Here is a 22916-nt window from a genome sequence, read left to right on the forward strand (position 1 = left end):
ACAATATGCAGCCTTGTCGTACTCCTTTCCCAATTTGGAACCAATCGGTTGTTCCATGTCTGGTTCTTACTGTTGCTTCTTGACCCTCGTACAGGTTTCTCAGGAGACAGGTAAGGTGGTCTGGTACTCCCATCACTTTAAGAATTTGCCACAGTTTGTTGTGATCCACACAATCAAAGGCTTTAGCGTAGTCAATGAAGCAGAAATAGACATTTTTCTGGAATTCTCTTGCTTTCTCCATGATGCAGCGAATGTTGGCGATTTGATCTCTAGTTCCTCTGCCTCTTCGAAACCCAGCTTGTACTTCCGGTAGTTCTCGGTTCGCATACTGCTGAAGCCTAGCTTGTAGGATTTTGAGCATCACCTTGCTGGCATGTGAAATGAGCGCAATTGTGCGGTAGTTTGAACACTCTTTGGCGTTGCCCTTCTTTGGAATTGGAATGTAAACTGACCTTTTCCAGTCTTGTGGCCACTGTTGAGTGTTCCAGATTTGTTGGCATATTGAATGCAGCACTTTAACAGCATCATCTTTTAGGATTTTAAATAGCTCGGCTGGAATACTGTCATCTCCGCTAGCTTTGTTGTTACTAATGCTTCCTAAGGCCCACTTGACTTCACTCTCGAGGATGTCCAGCTCAAGTTCAGTGACTGCACTATCACGGCTATCAGGGACATTCAGATCTTTCCTGTATAGTTCTTCGGTGTATTCTTGCCACCTCTTCTTAATCTCAGCTGCTTCTGTTAGGTCCCTGCCTTCTTTGTCCTTTATCATGCCCGTCTTTGCACAAAACGTTCCCTTGAGATCTCCAATTTTCTTGAAGAGATCTCTAGTCTTTCCCATTCTGTTGTTTTCCTCGATTTCTTTGCATTGTTCATTTAAGAAGGCCTTCTTGTCTCTCCTTGCTATTCTCTGGAACTCTGCATTCAGTTGGGTATATCTTCCCCTTTCTCCCTTGCTTTTCGCTTCCCTTCTTTCCTCAGCTACTTGTAAAGCCTCATCAGACAGCCACTTGGCTTTCTTGCATTTCTTTTTCTTTGGGATGGATTGAGTTGCTGCCTCCTGAACAATGTTACGGACCTCCGTCCATAGTTCCTCAGGCACTCTGTCTATCAGGTCTAATCCCTGAAATCTATTCCTCACCTCCACTGTATATTCATCAGGGATATGATTTAGGTCATACCTCAACGGTTTAGTGGTTTTCCCGACGTTCTTCAATTTAAGCCCAAATTTTGCAAGAAGCAGCTCATGATCTGAGCCACAGTCAGCTCCAGGTCTTGTTTTGACTGACTGTATGGAGCTTCTCCATCTTTGGCTGCAAAGGACATAATCAATCTGATTTCGATATTGACCATCTGGTGACGTCCATGTGTAGAGTCGCCTCTTGTGCTGTTGGAAAAGAGTGTTTGCTATGATCAGCATGTTCTCTTGGCAAAACTCTATTAGCTTTTGTCCTGCTTCATTTTGTACACCAAGGCCATGCCTGCCTGTTATCCCGGTGATTTCTTGACTTCCTACTTTGGCATTCCAATCCCCTATGATGAAGAGGACATCTTTTTTGGGTGTTAGTTCTAGAAGGTGTTGTAGGTCTTCATAGAACCGATCAACCTCAGCTTCTTCGGCCTCAGTGGTTGGGGCATAGACTTGAATTACTGTGATGTTGAATGGTTTGCCTTGGATTCGTACTGAGATCATTCTATCATTTTTAAGATTGTACCCCAGTAATGCTTTTCCCACCCTTTTGTTGACTATGAGTGCTACTCCATTTCTTCTAAGGGATTCTTGCCCACAATAGTAGATATGATGGTCACCTGAATTAAATTCGCCCATGCCTGTCCATTTGAGTTCGCCGATTCCCAAGATGTCGATGTTCAATCTTGCCATCTCATGTTTGACCACCTCCAGCTTACCTTGATTCATTGATCTGACATTCCAGGTTCCTAAACAATATTGTTCTTTACAGCATCGGATTTTCTTTTCACCACCAGACACATCCACAGCTGAGTGTCCTTTCGGGTTTGGCCCAGCCGCTTCACTCTTTCTGGCGCTACTTGGAAATACCCTCTGCTCTTCCCCAGTAGCATATTGGACACCTTCCGACCTGAGGGGCTCATCTTCCGGCGTCATATCTTTTAGCCATGTGATACGTTCCATGGGGTTTTCTTGGCAAGAATACTGGAGTGGGTTGCCATTTCCTTCTCCAGTGGACCACATTTTGTCAGAACTCTCTGCCATGACCTGTCCGTCTTGGGTGGCCCTGCACGGCATAGCTTATGGCTTCACTGAGTTACACAAGCCCCTTCGCCACAACAAGGCAGTGGAAGGAAACAAGTTCTTCCATCTTTTCCCCCAGTGGAAATATTGAATGTTTTGGGAATTTAACAGAGAAACAAACACTTGAGATTCTCTTTCAGACTGATTGCTGAAAGCAACACTTTTAAAATAGTTTTAAAATATTATTACAGCCAATTACACTGTTTCTAAACTCTTAGACAGAATATTCTATAGTAGTAGTGTTAGTGACAGCGTCTGTTTGGTTTACTAAACAGGCAATACAACACTCTTAGGATCAAATTAGGAGTCTGCTAAACCTATTGCTCTTGCAACCTGGTATCATGTTCTGTGTGCATAGTGGCCTCTGACTGCTCTTGCTTCCCACTTGCAGAAAAACCTGAGACATCAAGTGCAATAACAAAGAACAAACTGAACTTGAAGGAGTGGAGAAGTTTATTTTAATTAATGCAAAACTGAAGTCAATAAAGCGCAAAGAGGAAGTTCTATGGATCTTTCAGACACTGATTAGAGAGATAAACTTATGTTAGTATTTTCAATTATATATTTCCCCCCAAGATGGACTGGAATCTAGATAAATATGGATTCAGGTCAGTCAGTTTTCTTTACTGTTACTGTAACATTTGTATCCTGCACACCTTTACTCAGAAGCAAGTTTTACAATGTTCAGTGGGGCTCATTTCCAATTCAATGTGCATAGGACTCCATCCCTATTACATATAAATGACGATACACTAATATCCAAGTTTATTGTCATGTCTTAATTATATTAGAGGAATACTTATTTTGAGCTTTCCCACTAAAACTGTGGTTTGTTTCTAGAGATGTAAAATTTCCAGAAATTTTGAGGCCACTGGGGGGAAAAAAAGGTTTTTTCCCAGAAAAATTAGAAATTTTGGAAAAATTGAAAAATAAGCAATACTTATTTTTTTAGTGCTCTTTACAAATCTAAGGTCACTTTGTTGCTTTAAGACAGCCTTCCCCAACCTGGTGCTCTCCAGATATTTTAGACTTCAGCTCCCATCAACCCCAGGCAGCATGGCGAATGGTCAGGAATCTGGGCACTGTAGTCCAAAACATCTGAAGGGCACCAAGTTGGGGAGGGCTGCTTTAGGAACATAAAGCACTAAGGTTATTTTATATATGACTTAGTTTGCTCATAAAATTATTTTATTTTAAAACTTTTAACAGTAAAATTAGTAAATTTGTAATTATTGTCTAAATAGATTAGAACTACATGGAATGACTGCTGCAGCATCAGAAACACAGGACTCTATAGAACAAAACCCAAGGCTGCACATTTACGGTCAAGAATGCACAATGATGCTGCTGCTCACATGTTGGGAAACTGAGCATAAATGTCTATCAGTAAAATATACTTCAGATCAATAATTTTAATAAGGAATGAAAGAACTAACTATGCTGGGAATCTTACAGAGAGAATTAAAAAATATTTTTCCCATGGCCTCATTATATCCAGACATTTTACACTGCTAGTCTTTCTATAAAAGTGTTCTTATTATGTAGTTTTTAGAAATCATTTTGGGCGGAGTAAAAGCTGGTAACTATACACACACACACACACACACACACACTTTGTCTTAAATTCTAAAAGAAAGTATTTCATAATCCAAAGCTGTTCAATTTTTCCATATATATATATATATATTTTTTAAAAGGTCCAGAGGGGGAATGCTTTCCCCCTCACATTTTTCCAGTTTTTTTTCTGGGCCTTCACATCTCTATTTGTTTCTTTGTTTTATCATGAACGCCAAGATCTACATATTGTTTCTAAGACCAGATAATAAAAAACTTCTAGTGCAATGCTAATTGTTTCAAGATATACTTACAATGTAATCCTATACATGTCTACTCAGAAGTAAGTTCCACTGAGTTCAAAGAGCGTTATTCCCCTATAAATGTGTCTAGAATTGTGGATGTAGGTACTAAAGAGATGGAGCTGCAAGCTGCTCCACCCTAAACACTGCACATATTTGTAACTGTTGTTTGAATAAAACTAAGAGGGCGCAATCCTATGGCCCCCAGACAGTGGCTGGATGGCCAAAGAATTATTCAGTTTTTGGGAACCAACCTTGGAGCCCATGCCCAGAAAACCGCATCCTTGCCCCCTCCCCCACCACCTCGTAGGAAGTGCTGATCGTCCCCTGCTCCACAGTCAGAAGAGCAGCGTGGAGCAGGAGGAAAGGGGGCGTTCCTGGGAGCAGGGAGGGGACCTCAGAAGGGCTGGTATGGTGCCTCCCATGCATCATCCAGCTGCCCCCACCACACCACTCTGAAGCGCCGTGGCTAGATAGCCGAAATTGGCCATCTAACTGCAAACGTGGGGTGGCCTGAGCAGGAAGAGTAGATCCCCTCCACACTCCACCCACCCTGCACTGGATAGGCGGTCGCCTCCGAGTCTGGAGGTGGACGTTTATCCCCATAGGATTGCTCCCTTACACTCTTGAATAAATTGCTTGAATAAAACCAAAAACTTTATATTTTTAAATTTCATAAATATAGAACACATTACAATTTTAAGTGCTACGTTACAGGATACATTTCATAATATTAAATAAGGTGAGTTTAGTTTTGACAAGGAAGTATTGCATATATTAAAATGTTTCCTAAGATTTTTGCCCCATCTCGTAGAAAAACACCCCTTTTCTTGCTATGGCTTCAACATTTCCAGTAGTTTTAGATTTGTAGTCTCCAATTTTACATTGGATGTGGAGGCCAAAGGAGTAAAGCCATTGGTCACTGAGGTTGCAATCCTCAATGGGACTTACTTCTAAGTAGATATGCATAGGATTGTACTGTCAGAGTTCTTAAAGCATTTCTTTTTGGGGGTGTCTAAGAGGAAAACACAGCAAAATTTTGGGGGGGCGCTAAAGAGAATAAGGGTGTGCACACATCACCACTAGTGATTCCACAATGGCATCTAACACAGAGCAGGTAATGAGGATCCTAATGGAGCTCCAGAAAACATGTAGGCAAATCAGCCTTATTTGGACTACTGTAGCTTTTTCATAAAATTAAGTTTTATTTGATCTAGAATGTTTTACAACTCTTAGTTAAGTAGGAAATATTTACAGAGAAGAGCCTTCTTCGGCAAAACAGAAAGAAGGCTTTAAATTATAAAAAGCTGTTTGGCCTGTGTGTTTTAGTATGTTATCTCTGAAACCATAAGGACTAAATGATAAGAACAGTCTTCAAAACTTGTCATGTAGCTCCAATGCCTATCCTCTTTCCAACTTCTAAAACACATTATGCAACAACTGTAAAAAAAAGTATGATCTTCCACTGTCATTTTTATATATTATGTTTTAATGTTATTTTAACTGACACATTAAAATTGGAAAGAACTGTTTTGGTATAATTCCATAGTATGGTGTTTTTGATTGAGACAGATTATCTAGATCCATTTCAGTCTGGCTCTGGGCCTGTTTATGGGACAGAGACTGCTTTGGTTGCCCTGGTAGATACTCTATACTGGGAAATGGAAGAGGAAATGTGTCACTATTGATTCTGTTAGACCTCTTGGCAGCTTTCAATACCATCCAAGGACTCTCTTGGGTGTTGGCCTGTGGTATCCCTCGGGATTCCATCTTGTCCTCCATGTTATTCTACATACACATGAAACAACTGGAAAAGGTCGTCCAGGGATTAGGATTCAGTGCCACCAGTACACTGATGACATCCAACTCTATCACGCCTTTCCACTGAGATCCAGTGAAACTATTCTAATTCTAAATCAGTGTCTGATGTAGGCAATGGACTGGATGAGGACGAACAAATAAAGCTTAACCCAAGAAAGACAGAAGTTGATTCGGAAGTGTATAAACTGTCAATGGAAACTTGATTTAAGTCAGCTTTTTTTTTCTTGCTGATTTAAATCAAACTATCTAAGCATCCATAGAATTCATGTGGGTAATTGCCAATATTTATTGTTTCAAGTGGTTAACAGCAAGCCCTAAGCACAGCTACTGACAGTTATTCCATCAAGAGAGGTATTCATGTGCACTCCAGACACTCGTTCTTTTTCTCTCTCTCCAGAGTAAGCCAGTCATAGAAGGCAGAGATATTTGAGGCACTTCCTGTTTTGATCCAAACAGGGCTAAATATTTTTTGTGCAAACAAAGTTTCTCTGCAAGCCAGAACTGAAAGTCACTCCTGCTAGGGACTGGAAATACACTGCAACATTTTGTTGATGATCCCCACTAGCTCCTCTTCTAATGTCAGTGCCAGAAAGAGGATGGGAAAGAAAAACATGCCCTCCCTGAGCTCCAAACAGCACAAGCGTTCTGTTCCAAGGTGGCTGGAGTCCTAAAATAGAATGAATGCTCCAAACACATTAGCACATTTTGTTGCAGGTTCCCACTTGTTCATCTTCTAATGTGAGTGTTGGAGTAGAACCCCAATCTACAAATCCCACATATACATGATAATCTCAACATATTCACCAATTAAATGGATTAGAGAAGAGTGGCGAGCTCCTTGAACTACAAGGGTGTTTGTGTGCGTGCCAGATTCTCCCTAGCTAAACTCCACAGAGCAGGGCCTCCCCTGTTCAAGATATCAGTACTCTGTTCCCACAGGATATGGGAGTTACACTCTGATTTGAAGCCATCAGGCATCCCTTTCTGCAGGAAGTTAGAAATCATCCATCCTGGGAAACTCTGCGTCAGTGCCTCTAAATCAACACCAGTGTTAGTGTTAAGAGTCCCACGAGTGCTAACTTTGGATTCTAAGTTTAAATAGCACTCCATCTTCACATTAATGTGTTATCAGTTGCAATCAAGTATTTTATCTCTTGATTTTTTTAAAATAAGAGTAAAAAACAGAACATTTCTTCTAAATTAAATACAAGAAATATTCCTAAAGTCTCTCTGTAGCTTTCTTTGGATGAATAGCAGTAAAGCTTGTATCCTTAGTTGAACTACTTCCTTGGAGGTAACCTAATCTAGAAATCTCTCTGCTGAAGGCTTGTGAGCTGGTTGAAACTGTGCAGGCATTTCATATATTCTACTTCTGAAAAGAGTTTTCACCTTCTAGTATGACACTCCCCATTAGTAATGTGGGTCCCCTGCTTAGGTCCATGCTGGGCACAAAAATGGGAGGAGGGAGAGAGAAGGAATGGGTCTCCACAGTAAGCTGGGATCTTCAACACATGCAAGATAATCTTGCATTTTCCTACCTAAGCCTCAAACTCTAAAAACTGGCTTCAGCAAGGGGTGGGATGTGTGCACTTGCCTCTGCTACAGTAGAATACCCCTGGAAGCAGACAGACACTGTGTTAAGTGGCCTTAAGTATATCTGATATAGAAAGTATACATTATAAAAACAAACAAACCTTCAAATTACTCCCCCTAACCACAGGGTTTAAATCTTTCTCCCAATAACCATTTTGGGGGCCAAAAATCCTTCCTTAGAGAAGCATACATGACCCCCCCACCCTAATTTTAACCTCATAACAACCCTGTGAAGCAGGTTAGGCTGAGAGATGGTGACTTTGGGCCAATCCAGAAAGCTTCATGATGGAGTGGGGATTTAAACCCTTGTCTCCCAGTTCTAGTTTGACATTAGTTATACCTAGATCAAATGCTACTTTCAGTTTTAATTAAAACTGACACCAGGAGATATTAAAAAAGATTGCAGCTTTTATCTAGAGACCTTTGCATAAGTCAGTGCTTTATATCAATTAGTACAAGGAAAGCTAGAACTTAATCAGCCTATCACGTGACGGTGAAGGCAGCAAAAAAGGAATATCATGCTGCCTCTATCGTGTCTGCAGAGTGCTGTCCCAGGAGGCTGTTCCAAGTGGTCTGGAGCCTGGTCGGTCCAGTGGCTCCAGAACCACTGGAGCATTCTAAGGCCTCCTGTGCGGCCTTGGCAAGGCACTTTGCAGATAAAATTGATCATATTAGGAGTGTTACTCCGTGTGCTGTGGATACAGTTAGTGAGCAAGAGGCAGTCTGTGGCAAACCGGTTTTGTGGGATCGGTTCCAGCTTCTTCCTTCTGATGAAGTGGACAAGGTGCTTTCATCTGTAAGGCCAACCACCTGCTTACTTGATCCTTGCCCATCTTGACTCATTATGAGCTGCAGAGAGAGACTGGGTGAGGGGATCAGGGTGGTGGTGAATGCCTCCCTTGAGGAGGGAGTGATGCCATCAGCCCTCAAGGAGGCAGTGATCAGACCACTCTTAAAGAAGCCCTCCTTGGATCCCCAAGTTCTGAACAACTTTCGTCCAGTCTTGAATCTTCCATTTTGGGGCAAGGTGATTGAGCAGATGGTGGCGATGCAGTTGAAGGCACACTTGGAAGAAGCTGATTATCTAGATCCATTTCAGTCAGGCTTCAGGCCTGGGCAGGGGACAGAAATGGCCTTGGTCGCCTTGGTGGATGATATCAGGAGGGCTCTGGATAGGGGTGAATGCTCCTTCCTTGTTCTCCTCGACCTCTCAGCGGCTTTTGATACCATTGACCACGGTATCCTCCTGGACTGCCTGGAGGGGTTGGGCATTGGAGACACTGTATTGCAGTGGTTCCGGTCCTTCCTCTCCGGCAGGTACCAGAGGGTAGCACTGGGAGAGGCGGTTTCAGGCCCGTGGCCGCTCACTTGTGCGGTGCCGCAGAGATCCATCCTCTCCCCGATGCTATTTAACATCTATGTGAATCCGCTGTGGGCTATCATCAGGAGGTTTGGGGTGCGATGTCATCAATATGTGGATGACACGCAGCTCTACCTCTCGTTCAAATCTTCACCAAGGTTGGCCATAGAATCCCTGTCCAAATGTCTGGAGACAGTGAATGGCTGGATGGGGAGGAATAAGCTGAACCCTGACAAGACTGTGGTACTTTTGGTGGGAGACAAGAGGAGGCTGAGGGATGTTGACCTTGTGTTGAATGGGGTATGGCTACCCATGGAAGACCAGGTCCACAGCCTGGGGATCATTTTGGACTCCCAGCTATCCATGAAGGCTCAGGTGTCAGCTGTGAGCCGGACAGCGCTGTATCGACTCCATCCGATATGGCGGCTGCGCCCCTACCTTCCCGACCATCTGCTCCCATCAGTAGTACATGCCCTGGTCTCCTTTCATTTAGACTACTGTAACGCACTCTACGTGGAGTTACCCTTGAAGATGGTTCAGAAGCTACAGCTGGTACAGAACGCAGCGGCTCGCCTGATTAAAGGCAGCCGCCAGCGAGATCACATCACTCCAGTGCTGAAGGAGTTGCACTGGTTACCAGTTGTTTTCCAGGCCAAATTCAAGGTGTTGGTTTTGACCTTTAAAACCCTATATGGTTTGGGCCCAGCCTATCTTAAGGAGCACCTCCAGCAACACCAGACAGGCCGCTTAACAAGATCAGCCTCAGATGGCCTTCTCTCTGTCCCATCAGCCAGGACAGCTAGACTGGTGGGGATGAGAGAGAGGGCCTTCTCTGTGGTGGCCCACTCTGTGGAACTCCCTCCCTAGGGAACTCCGCCATGCCCCCTCTTTAATGAGCTTCCGCCACGCACTACAAACATGGTTGTTCAGGCAGGCATTTGGGATGGGTTAGGGTATTTTAGAAAATGTTTTTACTGTAGAATTGTATTGTTTTAAACTGTTTTATTATATACTTTGTACATTGCTCAGAGTGGCTGGGTGACCACCCAGATGGGCGATTAATAAATTTAATTAATTAATTAATAAATAATACATTGTTACTTAGATCAAATTTTGTGCATGTTCTTAACCAGATTAAAACAAGAAACCTGCCTCAGAAATGTTTGACACTATCACACACATCATCCCTAGTAGTCTAATTGTGTGCCACCAGGTCAGCGAAAAGGGAAAAGAAATAAGAGCACATAGACCATTGCTTACAGCAGCCTTCCCCACCCTTGTACCCTCAAGATGTTTTGGCCTTCAACTCCCATCAGCCCTAGCCAACATAGCCAATGTTGAGCAATCCTGGGAGTCGCAGTTCGAAACATCTAGAGAGCACCAGGTTGGGGAACAGAGGTTTACCACTTGGGTGGATGCTACTGCACTCACTATCAGATAAAAGGTAGTCATATCCGCTGCAGCAGCAACATACAAAACTATCACGCAGCAACAAAACTAGTAGATACTTAGACAACATCCTAAAATCCTTTCAGCCATCAAGTTCACACATTCCTATATAATCAGTCTAATGTAGTAAGAAGTTAAAACAGGAATACAAATGGAAGGCTGCAAAACATGTGTCAAATCCAGGACAGCACTATAACTATGCTAGGACAAGTGACAGTCAGTGCAACTATGCACATCTATAAATGACATCAGCTACTCTTAATATGGATGTATCAGGAATCATGTCTCCTGAAGGCGAGAACTAAAAAAGACACTCATGTACAATTTTAGCCAATCTTTTGAAGTGCAATAATACCCTTTTACTAGATTTTGGTGTACCAACTTTAAAGATGTTTTCCATGGAAGTAAACACGGTCTGCCTTCAAAGCAACCTCTAATGCATGGTTTTCCTGAGGACCCATGTTCTAAAATCTACCACAGAATAATGGTATTCCTTGTGGTTCCCCTGTTAAAATGACACTTATTCCATCATTCCATTTTAAGAAAAAAAATAAAGTCTTAGAATATTTTTTTGTTTTATAACTGCAGTAGCAGAACTGCCAATTTAAAAAAAATCATCTTCCATTGCTCAGATTATATTTCATACAGGAGTGCAATCTCTGACCACTAGTTGATAATCCTCAAGTATCCTAACTAGTCAACATGCACAGCAGTTAAGTAAACATATGTCAAATGAAAAGTGAGACAATAATGTGACGAATTAACACTTTACTGAAGCAAGTCTTTTCATTTCCAGCATGGCATATTATAAAGATTAACAGCTCAGTCCTGTGTATGCTTACTCAGAAATAAGCCCCCACTATGTTCAATGGGGTTTACTCCCCAGTAACTGTGTATAGGATTACAGTGTAAGATAGCACTGCATAGTTGCTTGCATATCTGATGAAATAATTACATAGCTTCTAGAAGAAGCTTGTTTTAAAGCTGCAGATGTAATCAATGGCATCTTTTCGAAAAAGAATTGTCTATACAGAGTGAACAGAAATCCTTAAGCTACCTAGAAGCAAACAAAAAAAAATAAAATAGGTCATCAACACTACCTTAGGCAGCAAGGTTCTTATACATTGTGTTCAGAATTACAAAACTAGTATTATAGAAAGAAAACAAAGATAGTGATATCTTATCCAACTGAGCAGTAGAAGGGTTGACTGGCTCAAAGAAACCCCTTCCTTGGCATATTTATAACATATATTTGAAGAGAGCATGAACCTCATTGCTCACACTAAGGAAATGTGGTTAGCAAATGGATTTATGGGAGTTTTGGTTCTGTTTTATTCTTAAGAATGCTAAAGCAACACAGTTCTAGCATTTCATTTAACTCTGTGAGAAAGTTAAAGTGAAGTATGAGAACCGCAATTAATACCTCTCAACTTTCATTTTCCTATGTTTACATCATTCAAGAGGGATACAAATACAAAGTAGCTAGAATTAACTGAAAACAAAGGAATTAAGATTGTAAAATATAGGTCTGAATCTGTTTATTTTTGAAAAAGAAATCTAACCCTTCTCCTAATTTTAGAGTTCTTAACAGACGGTCAAATCAGGAGACAGCTGCAGATGCTCAGCTATCATGTTTTAAGAGCTATTTTGAACAGCTGAGCTCCATGCTACAGTACAAACTGCTTTTGAAACTCCACTCAATTTCAGAAGTAGGCTTGTCATAGAAGGACTGCTGTTTAAGAAACCTAAATCCCATTTGAGGTCTCAGAACTAGTTTTGCAGTTCTTGGTCACAGTTTGCAACTTTCTTGTTTGAAAAAGGTGGACTTCTACCAACCATTGTATTATCATCAACAGCTATACTAATAGGGAACTTAAATATCTGAGTGCTGTTTGTTACATAGCCAAAATGGCAACACCTACACACAAGACAGAGTTATCAGCAAGCTTGGGATGACCCCAAGGTCAAAATAGTACCAAAAAGACCTTTAATTTTTCTTTTAATAAACACTACCCACAGAACATATTTTTAATGGGCAGTATATAAATGCAGATTGTATTTAACAATATTTACAACAAACCCTAAGGGTCTGGGAGAACCCAAAACAGCCCAGTGAAGACTGAGTATGCTCAGCGGCCACAGAATGTTAATTGACTTGGGATGGAATTGATTATCCTGAACAGGTGCACTCCATACCAAAACATTTTGATGCAGGTCCCACTTGGCTAATTTTATCAGCCATTTCCGAGGAAAAAAACATTACAACTACTAAATGAGACAGGACCAACAGGAAATCTATGCTAGTATTCTATCTCTCAAAGTAAGCAGTAGGAGAATCTATTCAATGCCCAGGAGAGTCACAGGGCTAAGCCAGAAGCAGATAATATTTTTGACAACATCAAAAAGCATTCCCCTTCTGGCAATTTTTCAGTTATTTCTTCAGAAGTATTCACCTATTCAGGAAGCACTGCCCTCAGTGTGAATTGATGTCACTGCCCTCAGTGACATCAGCTAAATCTGATTGAGGATCACATTATGATGTATACAGCCAATTAACTACGGACTGCTAATCCAGAAATAAGCAACAAAGAAGTAGATAGTATATGAGAAATAATGGCAGAAAATAGGATTGAAAACACCTGAATGTTTTGACTTGATAAATATTTCTACTCGAACCCAAAAAAGCTCTACTTTTGACCCAAAGATCAAAATGGAGAAAGTTTCAGTACAGTACCGGGCATATGGACTCATTTTTATATGCATGTATAAGTTTTAGGCCTTGACAGGCTTTCATGCTTTGGATTTTAAACAAGTTGAATATGCACTTCATTCACAACGGGCTAGATCAAAGTTGGGTGAGCTGGAGATCATTCATACAATAGATCTTTCTTATACCCCTCCTCCCACACCCTGCAAAAGACTCACCAGAGGGCTAATGGACCCTTCTAAACAGTGTGGGCAAGTGCTTGTCCACTGCCTGATATTTGGCAATTCCCCCTTTCACATTTTAGCTCCCACAGCATAGCCTCTGCTGTTCAGGAAGGTTCCTTGACCCTCCATAGATGCTTTTCAGGGCATGCAGAGGGAGTAGGGAACTGGAAAGATCTGCTGGATGAGTAGCCTCCCATTAACACAATTTTTGATCCAATGCAATATATGGGCCCACTCTTCAAGCAACATTTTGATCTGCCTATTCTACACAAATGCAATTCCTCCAATGATGGTTGCAAACAAGCAGAGCATAATTTGAACAGATCCTCAAGATTTGTTTGTTCCTAGTGATAATAATATTTCATAGGCTAAGATGCAATTATTCTGAAAAGCTTACATGGGAGAAATGTTTACAAAGTAACAATGGCAATGACTTCACAATATGATGTACGCAAGAAAGAACTTCAATGAGAGTTGCAGAGTGTGTTTTTTGTTTCTGATTTCAACAACAGTAAAAACAAGCAACAAGGTTTTGCCATTAATAGCTAGCCCTCCAAAACAGGCTAACTGAAACCCATTCAGATCCTTAAAATCAGTTAGATAGCCTATGATTTTATGTCATCATAAAATTTTATGTTATGGCAAGTGATCCGATTTTTCATCTCCTAAGTATGGAACTGCTATTACATTACATTGCTTATGGGTGTTCAACCTTTCCTAATCTGATTATGTTTGAAACATGCAGACTACAATCTATATACAAAGATCCAAAGGGTTGTATGTGAACTTCTAGGCATTCAACAGGGCCTTTCCCACGACAGCACTCATAATTTCTGTGGGCCAGAAAATTCTCTGGAGCAGCGTCTGATGCCATTTGAGAGGCTGCATTTGTAAAATAAAGTCACCACATTTCTTGTACATGTATGAAAGTGCTTAAGCATGCACATGCTTGCCACAGTTTAATAGTTCTGTTGTGGACTGTAGGCCCATTATATGATCTCTGGACTTTCTCAGTTTCCAGAAAATCACCCAATTAGAGAGAAAATGTGTTTTAATTATTATTTTCAACTGAATTTAGTAGGTACTAGAGTAACTAACATTACTCTAGTACCTACAGCATGAACAGTGTACCTGGATAACATGCAATACCAGCATCTCTTCATGAGCCATCATTATACACCAAGTAAAAACTCAGAATCACTCAGGTGTGTACATTTTCTTTTGAAAAACAAAAGAACACCATCCCGCCTTTTTGACAGTACACCGCCAAGGAACTCAGGACAGAGGTTAAAAGAAAGGGGCAGCCTCCTGGTAAAGGGGCGGCCAAGGGCTCGGCAGCCACCACTGCGTTTGTCGCTCACACGTCGTGTTCCCCCTACCAGCTCTTCCTGCCCCACACGTCTCTCCTGGGCGAAGGCAGCCACCGCGGCACTGCAGAAGCCCGAAGGAGAACGCCGTGGACAGCGGGCGACAGACTCGCTCTCCACCCTCCCCAGGCGGGAAATAGCCTTAACGGGGGGGCGGGGGGAGAAGTACAAGGAAGGAAGGAACAGGTCGCTGCTGGGGCTTCTTTCTCCCCGTCACAAAGCAGCGCCGTCGGGGAAGCCTCTGGGTGCCTCTAAGGAAGCAGCAACCCAGCATAGTAACAACGGCTATGGGGAAAACGTGTGTGTGTGTAATGGAGAAATATATACTCCTATTAATTGACTGCTGATTAAAAGCGCCAGCGAGGGCGGGTTTATATAGAGCGCGGTAGTTACCATAGAAACTCAAGCGGGAAAGGCCACGGAGGAGCTCCTTAATTGCCCCTCTCCCCCACCCCATGCACAGAACGCGCCCCCGGGAGGTTCAAGGTGACTCCGTATCGGCCCATCCGGCTCCTCACCTGGCACCTGCAGACGATGTCCGCGTCCTGCGCCAGCAGATCCACCACTTTTCCTTTACCCTCGTCGCCCCATTGGGCTCCCAGGACCACGGTCACTTTGTTGCCGGGTTGCCGGGAAGCGCCCCCACCGTTGGGGATGGCGGCGGACGAGGAGCCGCTTTCAGACATGGCTCCCGCAGGCGAAGGTTCCCTTCTTGCTCTTAAGACACATGCGAGAGACAGAGGGGGAAGCGGCGCGCCCGACTCTGCCGGCGACGACTATTTTTCCCCGCCTTCTCACACAGAAAACACAGTGGCCGCATCCAGCAGCTACTGCCGTCGCCTATTGGTCCTTCTTTGACATCCTTCTTCTACGCGAGTCAAGAGACCCACCCCCTCATCTACATAGAATGAAAGGGGGAGGGTGCTTCATGCGCGCGCACACAGGTGCACACTACGTTTCCCGGGATGCATTGCGGCTAACTCCCGCAGAGTCTTCGCGGGATGGCCGCGCGTCACCCTGGAAGGCGTAGTTACTGTTGGCCTCACCGTGGGAGGGGGCAGCACACTCTCCAGCTGCATTGCTTAGGCGTTGACGTAGGCCGATAGGGAGCGCGCGCGAGACGGCGTCGGTTGCTACTATCGTTTTGGGCGGGTTCCTGGGCCATAGCGATGGCGCGCTTTTTGTCCCCTGTTGTGAGGGCCCAACTCCTGTTGCTTTGCCTGTGGCTGAGAGGATGCTGGGCAGTGTGGAGGTGCGGGAGCGAAGGATGACATCGGGGGCTAAGAAGGTTGGGGAGGGGGTGTCAGAGACGGACAAAGGGGGAGAGTGTTATGCCTGCGGGTAATGGGCGGCCCTCATGGTGAGCTACAGCTTGAACCCACATGACGAGTGAAAGTCATAGATGTGAGGTAAAGCACTACCATAGCTGGCCTCCTCCCAAAGACCGTTACACTGGTCTAAATTTTAGACTCTATAATTAAAATAGACGTATCTGGGGGTTATATTTGCTTTTAGATTTCAGTTTTTACAGCGTTAGCCCGTGAAGAACAGAAACAAGCAAATCTCAGTTTTGAACACCCTGGTCAAAACCAGGGTCAAAACTTTGCACTGGGCAGTAAGGGTGTTTAGTCCCAAATCCCGTGTAGGACTTATTTCCCAGCAAGGGTGTATGGGAGGATGAAATCTACTCGGAAGAGAAAAATGGAGGCACATTAATACAGAATTGTGGAACATAATATTCGATCTGATTTCTTATTGCTGTTCCTAGAGCCAAATAAATGCACATCACAACCAAAGCTGGTGGGACAGTTCTGACTGCAGATGGGCGGTGGGGTCAGCAGCTCCTGAGTTTTTGCAGCTGGTTGGCAAGCGGCAGTTTTTGTGGCTGCTACTATATTGGGAGCTCATAGCTTTGTTTGTGCCTGTTCCCATGCTGCTCAGCCTTTACAATGTAAATAATTTATTAAGGTATCATAAATATCCAGAACACTGTCCTGAGAAAACTGACCCTGTAAAAGGCTGCTTTGGGGGCACTATACTGCTCAGGGAAGCATTAGGTCATAGGATGAAGAGGTTATGACTAACACAAGCATGTTTATCAGTACCTCATCACTTGGTGATTGCAGGTTGAATGTGTGAGCTGTCTACACTGAAACATTGTGTTTGTGTTGGCATCAGGTGGTATTAACATTCTATCAGTGGTAGCCTAGGGTGGACAAAAAGTTATTTAAATTTTTTAATTAATTTTTTAATTTTTAAAAACCGAAAATACTAAATTTCTCTGTAACTTAAAACAATAGCATCATTGCAATGAAATCTCATCTCAAACATGCTACACTTACAGTCTCATAAAAATAAAATTACCTACCAATCAAGCATGGGCATTCATTTCAGTTTTTCATCTCATGAAAATGTCTCTGTCGAGCCTCACTAACAGCTCCTGCTTCTTGAAAGTTCTTGGCTTTCCGTTTCTTTGACTAAAGTCACATGTGCAAAGACACAGGCTAGATAGGATTGTTTTTCTGTGCTCATGTGGTGGAGTTGGGCCAAGCAAGGCAGAAAGACACTACAGCAGGGTGGATAAAGATGCTTAATATTGTGCAAAAAATTGGATTAAAAAAATTAAATTTGATTTTTTTTAGCCCAGTAACTATTAAACCTTGCTTTGACCTATCAGTAGGCATTTCATTTTTGTTTGCCACTTCGTTTTTTTGTGAGAGCAGGACTAGTCTAAGACAGAGTAAAACAGAAAGAATCAACACTGGAAAGAAAAAGAGCAGAAAAATTGTCCAGTGTGCATCTTTTTGTATTCTCATACTAAGGCTGCAATCCTATACCCACTTACCTGGGAGTAAGACCCATTTAATTCAATGAAACATATATATGCGGAGACATGTATAGGATTGTGCTGTTAACTTTAAACTGTCATGGGTGTTGGTCATAAGAAATAATGCATGGGACTGTTTTAAGCACATTGCCTCTATAGATAAACAGGAAAGCATGCCAAATATATACGGTGAGACCAAGAAATGTAAAGCCTGCTTGTAAGAATAAAACAGTGTAAATAATCTATGTAGTTGTAAATCAGTATGGCTTAGTGGTCAGATTTGCACCATTCTTCGATAAATATATGAAAAAGTTTCCTTGGAAACTTGATTTAAATTGGTGATTAAAGGCGCAATCCTGTTGAGATAGTTGGCAGCCTCCGATACTTGGCAGGCTCCGATCCTCACCTCCATGCTCCAGCCGCCCTGTATTTTTGACCATGGCTTTGGGGAGGCAAAGGGAAGGTGGCCAGGGCGAGATAGGAGGCTGTGTAATGCAGTTGCCGCAATCCCCTCCATGCCCCCAGGGCTGCCCCTTTTCCCCATCTCCATGAAAGTTATTAATTATTAGTGATTGCTGAACATGCATGTGGGCATTACCTCTTAAATCTTTAACGGTAGTACTTGAATTCCCCTTCATGGATCACTGCCTTGTTGTGGCGAAGGGGCTTGCGTAACTCAGTGAAGCCATAAGCTATGCCGTGCAGGGCCACCCAAGACGGACAGGTCATGGCAGAGAGTTCTGACAAAATGTGGTCCACTGGAGAAGGAAATGGCAACCCACTCCAGTATTCTTGCCAAGAAAACCCCATGGAACGTATCACAAGGCTAAAAGAGATGACGCCGGAAGATGAGCCCCTCAGGTCGGAAGGTGTCCAATATGCTACTGGGGAAGAGCAGAGGGTATTTCCAAGTAGCGCCAGAAAGAGTGAAGCGGCTGGGCCAAAGCTGAAAGGACCCTCAGCTGTGGATGTGTCTGGCGGTGAAAAGAAAATCCGATGCTGTAAAGAACAATATTGTTTAGGAACCTGGAATGTCAGATCAATGAATCAAGGTAAGCTGGAGGTGGACAAACATGAGATGGCAAGATTGAACATCGACATCTTGGGAATCAGCGAACTCAAATGGACAGGCATGGGCGAATTTAATTCAGGTGACCATCATATCTACTATTGTGGGCAAGAATCCCTTAGAAGAAATGGAGTAGCACTCATAGTCAACAAAAGGGTGGGAAAAGCAGTACTGGGGTACAATCTTAAAAATGATAGAATGATCTCAGTACGAATCCAAGGCAAACCATTCAACATCACAGTAATTCAAGTCTATGCCCCAACCACTGAGGCCGAAGAAGCTGAGGTTGATCGGTTCTATGAAGACCTACAACACCTTCTAGAACTAACACCAAAAAAAGACGTCCTCTTCATCATAGGGGATTGGAATGCTAAAGTAGGAAGTCAAGAAATCACCGGGATAACAGGCAGGCATGGCCTTGGTGTACAAAATGAAGCAGGACAAATGCTAATAGAGTTTTGCCAAGAGAACATGCTGATCATAGCAAACACTCTTTTCCAACAGCACAAGAGGCGACTCTACACATGGACGTCACCAGATGGTCAATATCGAAATCAGATTGCTTATGTCCTTTGCAGCCAAAGATGGAGAAGCTCCATACAGTCAGTCAAAACAAGACCTGGAGCTGACTGTGGCTCAGATCATGAGCTGCTTCTTGCAAAATTTCGGCTCAAATTGAAGAACGTCGGGAAAACCAATAAACCGTTCAGGTATGACCTAAATCATATCCCTGATGAATATACAGTGGAGGTGAGGAATAGATTTGAGGGATTAGACCTGATAGACAGAGTGCCTGAGGAACTATGGACGGAGGTCCGTAACATTGTTCAGGAGGCAGCAACGAAATCCGTCCCAAAGAAAAAGAAATGCAAGAAAGCCAAGTGGCTGTCTGATGAGGCTTTACAAGTAGCTGAGGAAAGAAGGGAAGCGAAAAGCAAGGGAGAAAGGGGAAGATATACCCAACTGAATGCAGAGTTCCAGAGAATAGCAAGGAGAGACAAGAAGGCCTTCTTAAATGAACAATGCAAAGAAATCGAGGAAAACAACAGAATGGGAAAGACTAGAGATCTCTTCAAGAAAATTGGAGATCTCAAGGGAACGTTTTGTGCAAAGATGGGCATGATAAAGGACAAAGAAGGCAGGGACCTAACAGAAGCAGATGAGATTAAGAAGAGGTGGCAAGAATACACAGAAGAACTATACAGGAAAGATCTGAATGTCCCTGATAGCCATGATAGTGCGGTCACTGAACTTGAGCCAGACATCCTAGAGAGTGAAGTCAAGTGGGCCTTAGGAAGCATTAGTAACAACAAAGCTAGCGGAGATGACAGTCTTCCAGCTGAGCTATTTAAAATCCTAAAAGATGATGCTGTTAAAGTGCTGCATTCAATATGCCAACAAATCTGGAACACTCCACAGTGGCCACAAGACTGGAAAAGGTCAGTGTACATTCCAATTCCAAAGAAGGGCAACACCAAAGAGTGTTCAAACTACCGCACAATTGCGCTCATTTCACATGCCAGCAAGGTGATGCTCAAAATCCTACAAGCTAAGCTTCAGCAGTATGCGAACCGAGAACTACCGAAAGTACAAGCTGGGTTTCGAAGAGGCAGAGGAACTAGAGATCAAATCGCCAACATTCGCTGCATCATGGAGAAAGCAAGAGAATTCCAGAAAAACATCTATTTCTGCTTCATTGACTACGCTAAAGCCTTTGATTGTGTGGATCACAACAAACTGTGGCAAATTCTTAAAGTGATGGGAGTACCAGACCACCTTACCTGTCTCCTGAGAAACCTGTACGAGGGTCAAGAAGCAACAGTAAGAACCAGAGATGGAACAACCGATTGGTTCAAAATTGGGAAAGGAGTACGACAAGGCTGCATATTGTCACCCTGCTTATTTAACTTATATGCAGAGTACATCATGAGAAATGCCGGGTTGGATGAATCAGAGGTCGGAATTAAGATTGCCGGGAGAATTATCAACAACCTCCGATATGCAGACGATACCACCCTAATGGCAGAAAGCGAAGAGGATCTAAAGAGCCTCTTGTTGAGGGTGAAAGAGGAGAGTGCAAAAGCTGGTTTGAAACTCAACATTAAAAAAACGAAGATCATGGCATCTGGCCCTATCACTTCCTGGCATATAGAAGGGGAAGAAATGGAAGCAGTGACAGATTTTATTTTCTTGGGCTCCAAGATCACCGCAGACGGTGACTGTAGCCATGAAATTAAAAGACGCTTGCTCCTTGGGAGGAAAGCTATGGCAAACCTAGACAGCATAGTAAGAAGCAGAGACATCACCTTGCCGACAAAGGTCTGTCTAATCAAAGCTATGGTTTTCCCAGTAGTAATGTATGGCTGTGAGAGCTGGACTATAAGGAAGGCTGAGCGCCGAAGAATTGATGCTTTCGAACTGTGGTGCTGGAGAAGACTCTTACGAGTGCCCTGGACTGCAAGGAGGTCAAATCAGTCCATCCTAAAGGAAATCAACCCTGACTGCTCATTGGAAGGAAAGATAATGAAGCTGAAGCTCCAATATTTTGGCCACCTAATGCGAAGAGAAAACTCCCTGGAAAAGACCCTGATGCTGGGAAAGAGTGAAGGCAAAAGGAGAAGGGGACGGCAGAGGATGAGATGGCTAGATAGCATCACGGATGCAATGAATATGAACTTGAGCACGCTCCGGGAGAGAGCGCAGGACAGGAAGGCCTGGCGTGCTATGGTCCATGGGGTCACGAAGAGTCGGACACGACTGAACGACTGAACAACAACAACAAGTACTTGAATTAAATCTGAGACTCTGGTAATTGTGCAAATGATGTTCATTGCCGCTGTCTTGGCTCTTACAGTCAGTTCTCTACGATCTTATATTCTGTGGCCACACTGAGCTCTATAACTTTGCTACCTAAAGGTTTGCTATTTCCAGCTCATTCTATGGGTTTTCAGACTTCTGCAAGCAGGAGAAGTCATGTTTGCATGTGCAACACAAAACATGATCATATTTTAGAAGCATATTAATGTGGCATGTTCATAACATTATTTTCAACTTGTTATCCATAGCAATAAAATTTTGAAATGCTATTATACTAACTGATGAACCCATGGTCGTTGTGCCACCTTAGGGCAGAACTGTACAGGATTCTCAGCTCTGTGTTCTAATCAGGCATGGGCAAGGGAGAATCAGGAGGTAGTGCATAACATCACTATTCTGTGTTGATTTTTCAGTGCAAATCCTTCCCAGGTAGTTTTAAGTATTTTCCCTAGTTGGGTTCAATAACTGAAACTTGGCTGTGGAGGAAACAGCCTGAGGGTCATTTGCAGAGGAGAATCAGGCAGAGTCAAACACCACCACCCACCTGTCTGCCAAATTTCCTCTGCAAATACCTCCTACATTTGTATTATCTTTGTACGTAGGATTGGGAATGTGTTTGCCCAGGTAACATTTGTTTTAATCTTAAACTGGCGAATCATGGGTAGATCTGATAATTACATAGGAGATCTTTATTGATGAAATATGTTGGGGCTTAGTTCCTATGAAGTTGAATGATAGTGTATATAGTGAATAGCTTTATTACACTTGTAAGATCAGTAGTGGGCCTTCAAATACATTTCAGCTTATGTATCTATTCAATTTATACCCCAACGGAAATTGGCTGTTTGAACAGCAAGTATCTACAGATAAAGCAGGCAGCTGGCAATTGTAATTCTGTGAGGGAGCAAAAAATGAAAGGATTTCACACTATGATTAGATCAGGGGTTTCCCTCAGGAGAAGCCAAAATATTGAACTTATAAACTACTTTAAGCATATAGAATGCTGGTATGTATGCTGGGTTTGATCATGGGAAAACATGCTTTTTTGCTTTGGTTAATGAATGCCTTGGTTTTCAATCTTTTTTTCAGATATAAAACTAAAGTAGAAAACTATATTATATTCAATGCAAGAACTACGGTAAGTACTTAATGTTTAAAACTGGTATTATATTAAAAGTTCCTAGCTTTCTCAGATTACCACACTGATCTTAGTTGTTTACCATTTTAGGGAATTATGACACCGAAGCTGGCTGTAGTTTTAAATTTGTGTATGCTAGGGCTCAGCCCTAGTATGTTTATCGAGTGTCAAGGCTCAGGGTTGGGAATGTGATATAATAAAGGATAGAGTGCTTTAAAAAGTACATAACATCTTCTGCTCCTCTCTGAATAAACATAGGCAGCTCCTATATATATGGGATTAGAGAGAAGACTTTCAAGTCAGATGTGGGACTTCTAGAAATATGTGTCCCAGCATTCTTAATTTTAGAAGTTAATCATTGGTAAATAGACGTACTAGAAATAGTTTTAAAGTCCTCGAGCAATTCAGAGGAAATT

The 22916-nt window shown here is 42.6% G+C and overlaps 2 protein-coding genes across 5 annotated transcripts in view; one reads left to right on the plus strand and one right to left on the minus strand.

The window, feature by feature from the left end:
- Positions 1–15445, minus strand: part of ADSS2 (adenylosuccinate synthase 2) — a 57916-nt gene extending 42471 nt beyond the window's left edge. For all 4 annotated transcript variants that reach the window (XR_014786809.1, XM_084828253.1, XM_084828252.1 and 1 more), the window contains exon 1: positions 15168–15445. Coding sequence is in view for 3 of the 4 variants with exons in the window: in XM_084828253.1 (XP_084684379.1) it covers positions 15168–15335 (168 nt within the window). In the remaining variant the exon portion in view is untranslated. The remainder of the gene's footprint in view (positions 1–15167) is intronic.
- A 321-nt stretch (positions 15446–15766) lies between these two features.
- LOC146359856 (cation channel sperm-associated auxiliary subunit epsilon-like) overlaps positions 15767–22916 on the plus strand; it is a 201478-nt gene continuing 194328 nt past the window's right edge. The window contains exons 1-2 of the mRNA XM_084828250.1: positions 15767–15901; positions 22452–22500. Of these exons, the coding sequence (XP_084684376.1) occupies positions 15819–15901; positions 22452–22500 (132 nt within the window). The 5' untranslated portion in view covers positions 15767–15818. The remainder of the gene's footprint in view (positions 15902–22451; positions 22501–22916) is intronic.

Source organism: Heloderma suspectum, chromosome 1 (genome assembly GCF_057233095.1).
Source record: "Heloderma suspectum isolate Gila_16-S chromosome 1, 16-S_ref, whole genome shotgun sequence".
Lineage (NCBI taxonomy): Eukaryota > Metazoa > Chordata > Lepidosauria > Squamata > Helodermatidae > Heloderma > Heloderma suspectum.